The following is a 12,855-nucleotide window of genomic DNA, read 5'->3' as shown; positions in this document are numbered from 1 at the left end:
GGTGATTCATCAAGCGGAGGCCAAAAAAACAAGGTGGTTCCAAAAGTATTTTTCCTTTTTTGAACTCAACTACAGCCCGAACTGCTGAACGGAAAGAAACCAAATTTGGCAGAAAGCTAGATGTTGGTTCTGAAAGTGTGCTTTTTATAATTAGGTTTAAATCCATTCAGTAGGTTTTGAGATATCTATCTTTAAAAAGTATAGATATCTGGGGATACAAGGTCTTGCAGTATCTCATGGATCCTACTAAAATTTGATTGGCTACCAGCACTTCAACTGGAAAGTATTGACAGCCATCTTGGGACTCTGCTTGAAGCAGAGTACCATAAAAAAAGTTTTAAAAAAAGAAAAGTGGGCAGGGTAGCAATACCCTAACCCCCCCCCTCCCCCCAGATATCATGGTGGGGTCGCACGGTGACCCCGCTTGGACTAAAAAAAAGTTAATTTCATTTTTCCTTTTGCCACAGACTCATGGGTAGATCTGCAAATCCACTGCAATTTATTTTATAAAAGATGTATGGGCTCCCACGTATCTTTTTCCTAAAGCCCCCGGGAGGGCAAAATCTTGGGGCATATGATAAATATAAAGGAGGAGGGCACACTGGGCCCCCTCCTTGGGCTTTTGAAAGCCTCAGGGATCGCCACCTCCCCAGGGCAGTGATTTTGTTATGTGCAGGGGAGCCTCAGGGACCCCCACCTCCCCAGGGCACAAATGTAGTAATAAAATATTGTGAGGGAGGCCCTGTGGCCTCCCTCAAAGCCCCTGGGACTGCTACCCCCCAGGTCAGTGATTTACCTATATGCAGTCTAGCCTCGCTGCTCCCCCACTGCCCCGGGGAATGCCACCTCCCCAAGGCACTGTGCCATACAAATGTGGGGGCTCACATGGCCACCCACTGCCCTGGGGCGCATACATTTATTATTATTTTTTAAAATGCAGGGGAGGCCCTACACCAACCCAACAGCCAAGGGGACTGCCACCTCCCCGGGGCTAAAATAAATGACTATGTTGGGGGCTCCAGCCCCCTGTGCACCCCCAAGGACCACCACCTCCCTGGGGCACAAATATTATAATGAAGATGGTCCGTTGCGGATCCCTGGTCCCATGGACCACCACCTCCCCGGGGCAGAACGGAATATGGGAGGGGGACCTGGGGATGACATCCCACAGGCTCAGCTTTACCCAGCACATTGCAGTTTGCTACCAAATGGCAGGAGCACTGCTCTTGCCATGTCATAGTAAACTATGTGTTCGCTTGCTCTCGCTTGCTCAAAGCGGAGCACACTTAGCTTTTTACAATGCGGGGAGCTGGCTGGGTCCGTGGAGGCCTGCGGGCTTCTTAATTAATGTCCGTTGGTGCACTCTATTTTCACAAGTAATCCTTTTCTTTGTGTAGTTTTTTGTGCTACAGTCTCTAAGTGTTTTGTCTAAAAACACTATGTATATAATCCAAACAAGAAAAAGTAGAAATTCCACTTTTGGCGGAGTTGTGCACAACTCCGCCAAAAGTGGAATTTCTAATTTTTCTTGTTTGGCCTTCGGGCTTTCCCAGTCCCCAACAGAGAGGTTTGGCCCCAAGGGATGGGGTCTCCGGGGCAGAATATGGTCCAGAAGGGGGCCGCTCTACCCCCCTACCTTTGAATAAAACATAAAATGCCTGGACCCAGGGGATGGGGTCCCCGGGTAAATATTGGCCTAGGGAGTGCGGCCGCGTGGGCCTCCCTCCTAATTTGAAAAAAATTATGAAGGCCTGGCCCCAGAGGATGGGGTCCCCGGGGCAAGAATTGACCATTGGGGGGCCAAGTGGCCTCCGTCCCATTGAAAAAAAATACAAATAAAATAAAGGGCAAGCCCTTGGGGATGAGGTCCCCGGGCCAAAATTGTCAGATGGAATAGGGGGCATGCAGCCCCCTTCCTTTAATAAAAAAAGAACATTTAAAAAAAAAGAAATGCCGGGCCCCTGAGGATGGGGTACTTAGGGCCTTAATCAGCACAGGGAGGGAGTCCACGCAGCCCCCCTCCCCATTTTTTTAGAAGACTGGCCCTGGCGAACGGGTCCCATGGAAAGGGAGCAAGGTAGCCCCTCTTTCTTAAATGTTTTTTATAAACTTCCAGCAAGTTCCTGGAGGCCACACCCTTTTTGCTACCACACTGCAAACGTGTGTTCATGGGGGGCAAGGCCTCTGACAAAATCTCTGCAATCCAGCTGTGTGGGTCTAACTGGAGGTGACAGGAAGGGAGTTGGCCCTCCAAGGACCCTCAAGAGCCAAGGGAACTTCATACCCCAACTAGTAGTGAGTCAGGAGGCGCATTTGCACAGTGATTGAGTGAGGGGGAATGGCCACTGAACCTCTCTCAGCAAACCCACTGTGTGGGATATAGTAGAGTTACCAGGGAGGGTAGCTGTTCCCCAATAAACCTCTGTAGTCAAGGGGACTTCATCCTCCAACTAGTAGTGTGCCAGGAGGCATGTTTGCACAGTGGTGGAGAAAGGGGACGTGGCCTCCAAAAACCTCACAGCAATCCTGTTGTGTGGGGCTTATTGGAGGTAAAAGGAGGGGTAATTGACCCCCGAATACGTCCTTTGGGGCCAGCTGCCCTTTCTGTTACCTTCAGTAAGCCCCACACAGCTGGATTGCTAAGATGTCTCCAAAGACCCGCTCCCTTTCTCTACCACTCTGCAAACTCGGCTCATGGTGCACTACTAGTTGTGGGATGAAGTCCACTTTATTCCTGAGAGCCCTTAGGGGCCAAGATACCCTCCTGGTACCTCCTGTCAGTCCTACACAGTAGGATTCCTGAGAGCTGGTCGAAGTCCAGGCCCCCTTTTCCCACCACTCTGCAAACAAAAAAACCTTAGAAACTCACTGAAAAAAAAAGGTTACAGTGATGTTATATTTAGGAAATGGAATAAATAAATCCTTAGAAATTCACTGAAAAAAACAAAGGTTATAGGGACGTTATAGTTAGGGTCAGATTTCACTCTTACAAAATTAGTGAAATTCGGCAGATATAGTTACCTAAGCTTACTATAACGCCCTGACAATGCACAGCTTATGGCTTCACATATCACATCACTCATGACATGGTCAGTAACATCACTGATGACATCACTCATGACATCTCAAAGAAGCTATAGTTACTTTAAGGCAGAAGTTATAGGTAATAAAGATTATTATTATTTGAGTTTATAAAAGCTAATGGTTGCCCTAAATGCTAGTAGAGACAAATTAGAAAGAACACCATCAGATAATTTTAAAGTCAGGTCTTCATCTTCTTTCAAAAAGCTCTAAGAGGTGGCAGTTTTAACTCTGACTGGAAGCACATTCCATAATTTAGGGCCTAATAATTTGTGTAAATGCACCTGAGAAGGGACTATAAGACCCAGACTGCATGAACGTAGTGAGTGGTTCGGGACATATGGGGGCAGGCTGTTTATATAATTAGGAGCCTTCTGAGCCATAGCCCTATACTTAAAGCACACAGTTTTGAACTTGACCTCTTTCTCGATGGGCAGCCAGTGAAGCTCACACAATAGGTTAAAACTGCAACTTACCAAATGACATGGCATAGAAGCCAGGCAACATAATTTCCACAAGCTGCAGTCTGCTCAAAAGAGACTTTGAGGCTTCCAGGTATAGAACCATTCCATAGTCCAGTTGTGATTTTGTTAGTCCGTGCAGTTCTTTGAGTGGGAACAGGAAGAAGCCACAGTACTTTACACTTTATTAATATGGGAGTCCATCCTGAGTTTACTGCCCAAGAAAAAGCATAGGTCTTTTACCACCTGTTTAGGAATAAGGAGAGGGCCTGATACTTCAGGCAATACCAACAGATCCCCGAGCTGAGGTTGGTTGCCTACCACCAAAACATCAGTTTCACTGACGTTCATCTTTAAACAGTTTCCTTTCATGGAAGGGCCACTGCTTTTAGGCAGGGCCTCAACTCAGTGCCGCAGTAGAGTAGAGGACAGCGAAAAAATAATTTGGGTGTCATCAGCATCGGAAAACAAGGTAGTGTCAAATGCTTCTACAATTTCAACTAAAGATCGGGCCTAGTCATTAAAAACTGTGTGCCTCATAAAATAACACTGAGGAACCCCAAATGGCATATTTCAAATTGAGGAGAAGAAAGAGCTAGAGGATTCCTGAAATGTATGATCCTGTAAAAAGGAGCAGAACCATTTTAGGGCAAGACCTCTAATACCACTATCAGCTAACTGATGGAGGAGAATGGATTGGGACACATGGTTAAAAGCTTCGCTGAGATCCAAAAGAATCAATTCAACAGTGCCTCAGGTATCAAGAGTAGCTATAAGATGTTCCATGACACCCAGCAATGCTGATTCAGTGCTGTGGCTGCATCTAAAACCAAATTGTGAACCATGGAGGAAATTGTGCAGTTCCAGGTGAGACGCAACCTGAGAATTGATATGTTTACCTGCAGTTTTGTTAGAGCCAGAAGAAATTAGATGGGATGAACATTTCTGAACTGGAGAAGTCAAGTATAGGTTTTGTTTCCCAGAGGCAGGAACCATAGCTTGTGAGATGGACATGTTAGGAAGACCCATCCAAATAGGAGAGAGCAATTTGTGACTGAGTTTAAGAACCCAACTAGGTGCAGGGTCGAAAGGTGGCCCCGATTTAATTGAGTTCATCAGAGGCTCAAAACTTTGAGAATCAAGTAATGTAAAAGTCTCCAAGGTAGCAGGAATTATGTTTTATTCCCCTGCCTGCCAGGAGGGAGGATGCAAAAAACAGCTGTTCCCTCTGGGAAGGAACAGTATGGGCTCCCGCAGTATGCGGTGAGTCGACTGGGGTGACCCTGTGGGTCCCCCCACAGCCCCTGACAAATAGTTGGTGGATGCCCCAGGTGGACACCCGGGCACCCATCTGTGGCCCCAGGGGATGCAGTGCAATGTTATGTAATGTGGATTTATAGAGCACTGCTTGTCTGCCATGAGGGTATTGAGACGCTGATGATGGGAACCAGGGTCCAAGAAGTCTCAGGGATTGGGGCTCCCCATTTTATTAAATGAATTTGGCCCCAGCAATGAGGCTTATTGAGACGTGGGGAGGAATGCCATGTGCCCCATCCCTTAATTTGTGTTGCTTGGTGGGTGCCCTGGATGGGCACTGAGGCACCAAGATTTGATTTAGAGAGGTCATGGGGATCCGGTCCCCAGGGCCACAAAAGGCTTTAGAAAGGGCCATGCCTCCCTCTTGTTAATGGAACTCAGCCCCGGGGATGGGGTCCCTGGGGCCTATTAAGGCTCGGGAAATTAGACCATGTAACCCACTTCTCTTTTTATTGGACTTAGGCCATGTGGGACCATTTTGCCAGGGCTAGTTAAGGCTCGGGTAGAGGGGCTGTACAACCCTTCCCCTTAATATATAATTTTGGCCCCAGTAAATGGAGTCCCCAGGGCCTGAAAACCAAACCTACTCCACACAACCTAAAGGCTGTGTGCGGTGAAGGGTTTGCAGCCTGCGGGGTTGGGTGCCTTTGGGGTTGTTGGCCACAGGGCCTGGCCAGAGGCTAGGTCCTGTGGCGTGGCCGTCCACATAGCAGTGTTGTCTGCCTGCTGGGGGGTCAGTCAACCTCTCACTGCCATGCGTAGCATAGGCTTTACTGCCTGCAGTCGGTTGGAGTATTTAAGAAAAGTTAGTGGTTCCTGTGGAACAATACTTATTATTTACTAATAGTGCAAAGAGCAAAAATTGCATATATGCACAGGGAATGAGTGGGATGTCAGGTAGAAAGAGACTCAATTACACTGGGTAGAGTTATTCAATGATTTGTATTGTATCAAACAAAAATAAGAAATAGAAAATAATTTCAAAAAAAGTTCAACAATAATTATTTACAGTCGTGAATTGTGTCCCAAGTGAAATTGTGAAGCAAAGCATGTGGAAACATTTGTGAAACAATATGTGCAAGGTTTCAGATAAATTGTGTTATATACAGAAAGCGACCAATTCCTCTTTACAAATTCATAACATCTATAGAATGATAGAATGCCAGTTCTATTGGTTAGCTTTTCTCAATGTCAACGGCGTTTCGACGCTAACATGGATATCGGGTCTCTTCAAGACTTAGGATGTGTGGGACATCTAGGGAAATAGAATTGTATATTTTTAGATTTTAGGAATCTAACACCAAACTGTAGTTTAAGACAAAAGGCTTAAAGAATGGTGGGCTGTCATTTACCTCTTGTCAAGGTTGCTTAATATGGGTGGGGTGCGTGAGAGCCATGTGCAGGGGAGGTAGGAATAAAGGTACTCACTAAGAAACCCAGCCGGGTTCTGTGGCAAAAAGCACATATAAATAGTCCATGTTATGGAGAGGATGCATAGAGAAGGATATAGAGAGAGTTCTAGGCTGGTATTCCCTATGGGTGGGTGGTTGGCATTAACTTACCCCTAGTGAATATGTGGCTTGAACAAGTCCAATGTGATGCTCATTGGCTGTCCTTTTTGCTTCACGGTGTTGCTTCCATTGAAGTCGTTTCCTTGTATCTGCGGGCGCTGTGTAGCAATCACCGCAGTCTGGGTAGAGTTCTGTGTGTAAGGATTGAATAGTTTAGGCAAAAGTTGTATTCTCCTTCCCAATGTCAAGTTGTAAGTTACCCGATTGAATGAGGTTACATTTAGAGTGTGGATCCAGTCCTGTCTATGTATAGAAAAGGCGGGCGCTCCAAGTGGTCTATTATCTAGAGTCAGTTGTGCCGGAGCTGCTTTGGTATCCAGCCATAAATTGTCAGTTAATGAGATTGAGGGCCTTTCCAATTTATAGTTCAATCAACCATTCCTGTAGGCATGACTGTGGCCCATTCAAGAGATTTACATTATGGGCTGGTATAGCCCGATTGTGTCCTCACTGCAAAATATCTTCCTTTTCTTGTGCTGTGTCTATTTGTTGTGAAGAGTAAACTATGCCTTAGTTAATGTCATATACATACTCCATGTCGTGTCCCTTATATGAACCTTAATTAAGGGACATGTGTTGACAGATATATTACATGAATTCTGTCATCCTTACGTGTGGCATGTTAATTTAAAGCAAGAATCCACACTGTTTGGAATCCCCAGGGCTATTACAATAATGGTCTATCTATTCTTGCCAAAAGGTCGTAGGATATCCTTAACTATTGTCTGCCGGTTTGGCCGGTGTTACTAAGGGGCCGTAGTGTGTACGTACCTTGGTATGATATTCAAGGGGCTTCTCGGAGGAGCTGCGTGTGTCCGTCCTCTGTGGTCGTGGTAACGCCAACAGGATGATCTCACTAGCTTTTTGAGCTTAAGCCTCTGAGACAGGAAAATCCTCCTTCAGTTACGGCGTGCAGGTCGGCCGCCGCTATCGACGTTTACAGAGTGGCACGTATGATGTGTTATGTGTCTCAGTCTGTTGCAGGAGATGGGGAGTGCGGGGGTGCCTTCCTACACGATTATCATGTGTAACAATGAACCCCCATGCATGCAATGATAATGAAGACATGACACACACAGGAACACACATGTGCGGAATTACCTGACACATATACAATCAACATAATGACTACTTGAGTATACTTCTGTTTTTAAATCTTTACTCTTTACTTCCAATTCCAAAACACATTTTTTTCCCTTCATAACTCCCTTTCTACGCGGCTGGCATTCACATTGGCAATTAACAAAAGATAGAGGGCGCCCCCCGCCCTCCCCATATCCTGCGACAGACTGAAACACGTAACACGTCATACGTGCCACTCTGTGAACGGCGATGCGCGGCGGCTGCCGTGCACGCCGTGACTGAAGGCGGATTTTTCTGGCTCAGAAGCTTAAGCTCAAATAGCTTGTGAGATCATTCTGTCAGCGTTACCATAACCACAGAGGACAGACACACGCAGCTCCTCCGAGAAGCCCCTTGAATATCATACCAAGGTATGTACACACTAGGGCCCCTTAGTAACACCGGCCAAACTGGCAGACAATAGTTAAGGATATCCTACGACATTTTGCAAGAATAGATAGACCATTAATGTAATAGCCCTGGGGATTCCAGACAGTGTGGATTCTTGCTTTAAATTAACATGCTGCACGTAAGGATGACAGAATTCATGTAATATATCTGTCAACACATGTCCCTTAATTAAGGTTGATATAAGGGACACGACATAGAGTATGTATATGACATTAACTAAGGCATAGTTTACTCTTCACAACAAATAGACACAGCACAAGAAAAGGAAGATATTTTGTAGTGAGGACACAATCGAGCCCATAATGTAAATCTCTTAAATGGGCCACAGTCATGTCTACAAGAATGGTTGATTGAACTATAAATTGGAAAGGCCCTGAATCTCATTAACTGACAATTTATGGCTGGATACCAAAGCAGCTCCGGCACAACTGACTCTAGATAATAGACCACTTGGAGCGCCCGCCTTTTCTATACATAGACAGGACTGGATCTGCACTCTAAATGGGAATACCAGCCTAGAACTCTCTCTATATACTTCTCTATGTATCCTCTCTATAACATGGACTATTTATATGTGCTTTTTTCCACAGAACCCGGCTGGGTTTCTTAGTGAGTACCTTTATTCTTACCTTCACCTGCACATGGCTCTTACGCACGCCACCTATATTGAGCAACCCTGACAAGAGGTAAATTCCAGCCCACCATTCTCTAAGACTTTTGTCTTAAACTACTGTTTGGTTTTAGATTCCTAAAATCTAAAAATATACAATTCTATTTCCCTAGATGTCCCGCACATCCTAAGTCCTGAAGAGACCCGATATCCATGTTAGGGTTGAAACGCCGTTGACATTGAGAAAAGCGAACCAATAGAACTGGCATTCTGTCATTCTATAGATGTTATGTATTTGTAAAGAGGAATTGGTCGCTCTCTGTATATAACATAATTTATCTGAAACCTTGCACATACTGTTTCACAAATGTTTCCATATGCTTTGGTTCACAATTTCACTTGGGACACAATTCACGACTGTAAATAATTATTGTTGAACTTTTTCTGAAATTATTTTCTATTTCTTATTTTTGTTTGATACAATACAAATCATTAAGTAACTCTACCCAGTATAATTGAGTCTCTTTCTACCTGACATCCCACTCATTCCCTGTGCATATATGCAATTTTTGCTATTTGCACTATTAGTAAATAATAAGTATTGTTCCACAGGAACCACTGTCTTTTCTTAAATACTCAAATTACCCTGGTTCCGTTGTGAGTAGGGTCCCCTTGTCCTTCTTTTTCGACTGCAGTCGGTTGGAAGCAGGGACTGGACGCAGGACTTGGAAAGCCCCCCCAAGAAGCTTCATTATGTGGGGCAAGTCCCCACTTTGCACAGTCTATGCTAAGTGCGCAGATTGTACATAGAGCCTAATTCCTTGAGCGACCTAAACCCCTTAAGTGGGTATGTCCTTACTATGCACAGCCTACCCTCTCTGCACTTCTTTTTATGGAGACCTACTCCCTCTACATACTCAAGCCACCTTACATGACGAAGAGACTACTACATACAGTTAGGTATGTTAGTAGCATTTTGCTTATATTAAAAAAAACTGAGAAATTCACAAAAAAATCAAAGGCAATAGTGAAGTTATATTTAGATCAAAATGTCAGTTAAAAATAATATTTTAAACAAAATAAACACTGAAATTTACTAGTTATGGTTTATTGAGTGAACTATAACTTGCACCCCCACGATGAACTTCTTATGACCTCAGATATTACATAATTCATGGCATGTTCAATGACCTCATTCATGACATCACTTATGACATCTGTTTATATGTTCAGAAGAGGCACACTGGTATTGGGGCCTGACTGGCTCGGAAGACAACAGAAGGACCTGGTCAAGGCATCAGCTAACATTTCCCTGTGACAGGACTCTTTGAAGTGTACCCAAGTGCAATATGAAAAGCTCTAGTGGGTTTGTCAAGTAGAATGTGAAACCATCAGACAGCATTCATGTTTACCAATATGGAGTTTTTGTGAAAATGTGGCGCAACAAAATTATATTAATAGCCTTACATATAAATCATATTAAACCTGTTTCATCCTCAATCATCTTAGTTCAGTAGTTAAGTATAGGATCCATCCTAAACATCATTTATCACATTCATTATTCACTCATGCACTAGCCTCCATGATTTTAGGAATTGCTTCTTTTTGAATGTTTGCTCTTTATTCTTCTTCATTGTATTGAATTTATAGATACAGTATCTAACTGCAGCAGCAATCAGAGATTGCAGTTATTTTTTGTAAAGCTATTTTTATTCTAGGCAAATTATCTTTAGATGTATTAACTCAAGGCCAGTATTTTAAATTTCCTAATTATATGCTCACAACCCTGTAGTGATGTCGGCGTGCACCCTTGATTTTTCTTCGTAGGTTGCAAAGTTTGCTCACGATAATTCATATCCCTTTGAACACAAAAGAATATCAATTAGCACAAGGTTTAAGGAAACCGCCTTTTGAATATAGTGCTCATAACCCTTTAGAACATCTTTAAAGTATTTTGTTGTTCAGGATCCTGCCTTCTTCTGGTAAAAAATGCCTTCTTTTTTTTCAGGTAATTTCGAAAAGGAATATGATGATGTCACGATCAAAATGACTTTCGCCATTGTGCAAATCATTGGATTTTTCAATTCTATCTGCAACCCGATCGTATACGCCTTTATGAATGAAAACTTCAAGAAGAATTTCCTGTCTGCCATATGCTTTTGTATAGTAAAGGAAACCCCATCTCCATCACGGCGACTTGGGAACTCGGGCATTACCCTGATACAGCAAAAAGCAAGTTTCTCCCGCAGAGATCACAGTACCACAGAAGAGTCGAGGAGAGAGGCTTTCAGTGATGGCAACATCGAAGTCAAGTTTTGCGAACAGCCAGTGCCCAAGCGGAACGCAAAAAGACACCTTCATCTTTTCTCTTCAGAACTTACTGTTCACTCTGCACTTGGAAGCGGCCATTAGAAACCATCGAAGCTGGGCTTTGATAAGGCTACTTTAAATGGGTTTTAGGACATTGTGCCTCCTTCTGTCCTTACAAAGCGGACGGCTGCTAGACGCCTCCTGGAGATTCAAGGTGATTATAGGGAAAAGCGCTGTCCCTCTTTGTGTTGGGGACTACAGGAGATCAAAGCGCCCTCGTGTGCCCGCCTGAGACTTTCCGGCGGAGATCACAAAAAACAGCATTGAAATGTGTTCCAGTGTCTGACATGGTTATTATTTTTGACAGGGAGCTGCGTATTGTGACCAGTGACAATCTCCTGAACCTTTTAGTGTCTCATCAACAAATTGTTAATAAAAATTGTTCTAGAAACTGCAGACGCGGACACATTAAGCGCCTTGCCGTTTGTCAGCGTTGCTGTGGGGCCCTAACTTTGCAGTCTCACACGGCAAAGAGAAATTGTCAGCAACCCTCTCTCGAAAGAGAGAGTCTTCTTTTAAGGACGCTGTTTGTTTAAAGTGACACAGAAATGATAAAGTGAATTATTGTCATCATAATCGCAATTCGCCTGGGACCTACTTCCCTTCAGATTTAAAGGAAGATTTCAACTCAGGGCTGTTTTTAACGGCGTAGGCCTACAATTCTTGAATGTCTGCATTCTATAAGCTAGTACCCCGAAGTACTGCCGGGTTAAATGTGCTCTTTTAAACAAGTTGTGTGAGGCAGGCTAAAACAATGGCACCCATTTGCCAATTTGATGTCATTAGTACCAAAAAATAATCTACGTTTCGGTTAATGCAGGCTAAAACAAGTGCATTTACTCGCCAATTTAGTGTAATTCGTAACATAATTAATCTTCGTTTTGTTTGATGCATAAAACAAGTACATTTATTCGCCAATGTGTTGTCATTTGTGCCAAAAGGTAGTCTACATTTTATGTTAAATGCAGGCTAAAAGATCAATTTAAAACACGTTAAAACGATAGGACACGCAGCTCCAGTTAAAATCTGTAACTACCACTTGTTTAGATTGGATTTTCTTTCTGTGGAACGTAACAAGTTGCATGTGTTTATATTCGCGCTGAATAATTGTTGTGGGTGAGCAGTTTATCGTTTTGCAGTTTGTCGTCTTATGAGTCCTTAATTCTAAAATGTGAAAAAAAGTGCAGACTGAAATTAATCTACACACCAGTGAATGTATTGGGGAGAGATGGCGTCAGGGTCAGTGATTCACTAAGAGAGGTATTGTAATTGATGCGCAGAAATGCACAACAAAATTCATTGTTACATGACCTAAGAGACTGCAATAGCAAATTTAAGGACAATATGAAATCCTTCCTTCACAACAATACCTAAGTAATGCCATTCGTATTTTGTGGGATTGTATGGGCAGAGTTCATACTCATTCATACTTTTTTACATCACCTTCCAGTACAAGAAAAACTTGTGATGGTGCTACACTAAGTAGCAAGAACTCATTTGCTCTGACAGGCACTGTTTTGTGAATGATTTTATATAATGTGTGCTACTGCTACTTAATATTTCAAGATGACATGAAATATTTTGATATATTTCGTTATAAGAACAGAATTAAAAGGTTTTCGTCGTTAAATTGTGATGGTTTAAAAATAATAAAACCATATTCACTCAAAATGAGGTGAGACTCAAATTATCCACAGTTTATAGTTCTCATGGCATTTATGCAATGGCTGATCGTGTATCTGAATGGCCAACTAGAGGTTAAAACCTTTGTTCTAAAATCTACCGTATCTCAATGCCCTAGCTGTATTTACTCAGACTGTTCTGAAGCAAGTAGGGTTCACTTTGACTCCATATACTCTTAGTAAAAACTCATGACTCAGTTTAACAGAACAAATGAGTAAAAAAAATCTAT

At 43.2% G+C, this 12,855-nt stretch overlaps 1 protein-coding gene across 1 annotated transcript in view; it reads left to right on the top strand.

The window, feature by feature from the left end:
• QRFPR (pyroglutamylated RFamide peptide receptor) overlaps nt 1–12,407 on the top strand; it is a 563,204-nt gene extending 550,797 nt beyond the window's left edge. The window contains exon 6 of the mRNA XM_086963288.1: nt 10,582–12,407. Within this exon, the coding sequence (XP_086819414.1) occupies nt 10,582–10,985 (404 nt within the window). The 3' untranslated portion in view covers nt 10,986–12,407. The remainder of the gene's footprint in view (nt 1–10,581) is intronic.
• Nucleotides 12,408–12,855: the final 448 nt, after the last annotated feature.

Source organism: Lissotriton vulgaris, chromosome 3_1 (assembly GCF_964263255.1).
Source record: "Lissotriton vulgaris chromosome 3_1, aLisVul1.2, whole genome shotgun sequence".
Taxonomy (NCBI): domain Eukaryota; kingdom Metazoa; phylum Chordata; class Amphibia; order Caudata; family Salamandridae; genus Lissotriton; species Lissotriton vulgaris.
The sequence above is the reverse complement of the archived record's forward strand: the minus strand, read 5'-3'. Positions and strand labels throughout refer to the sequence as shown.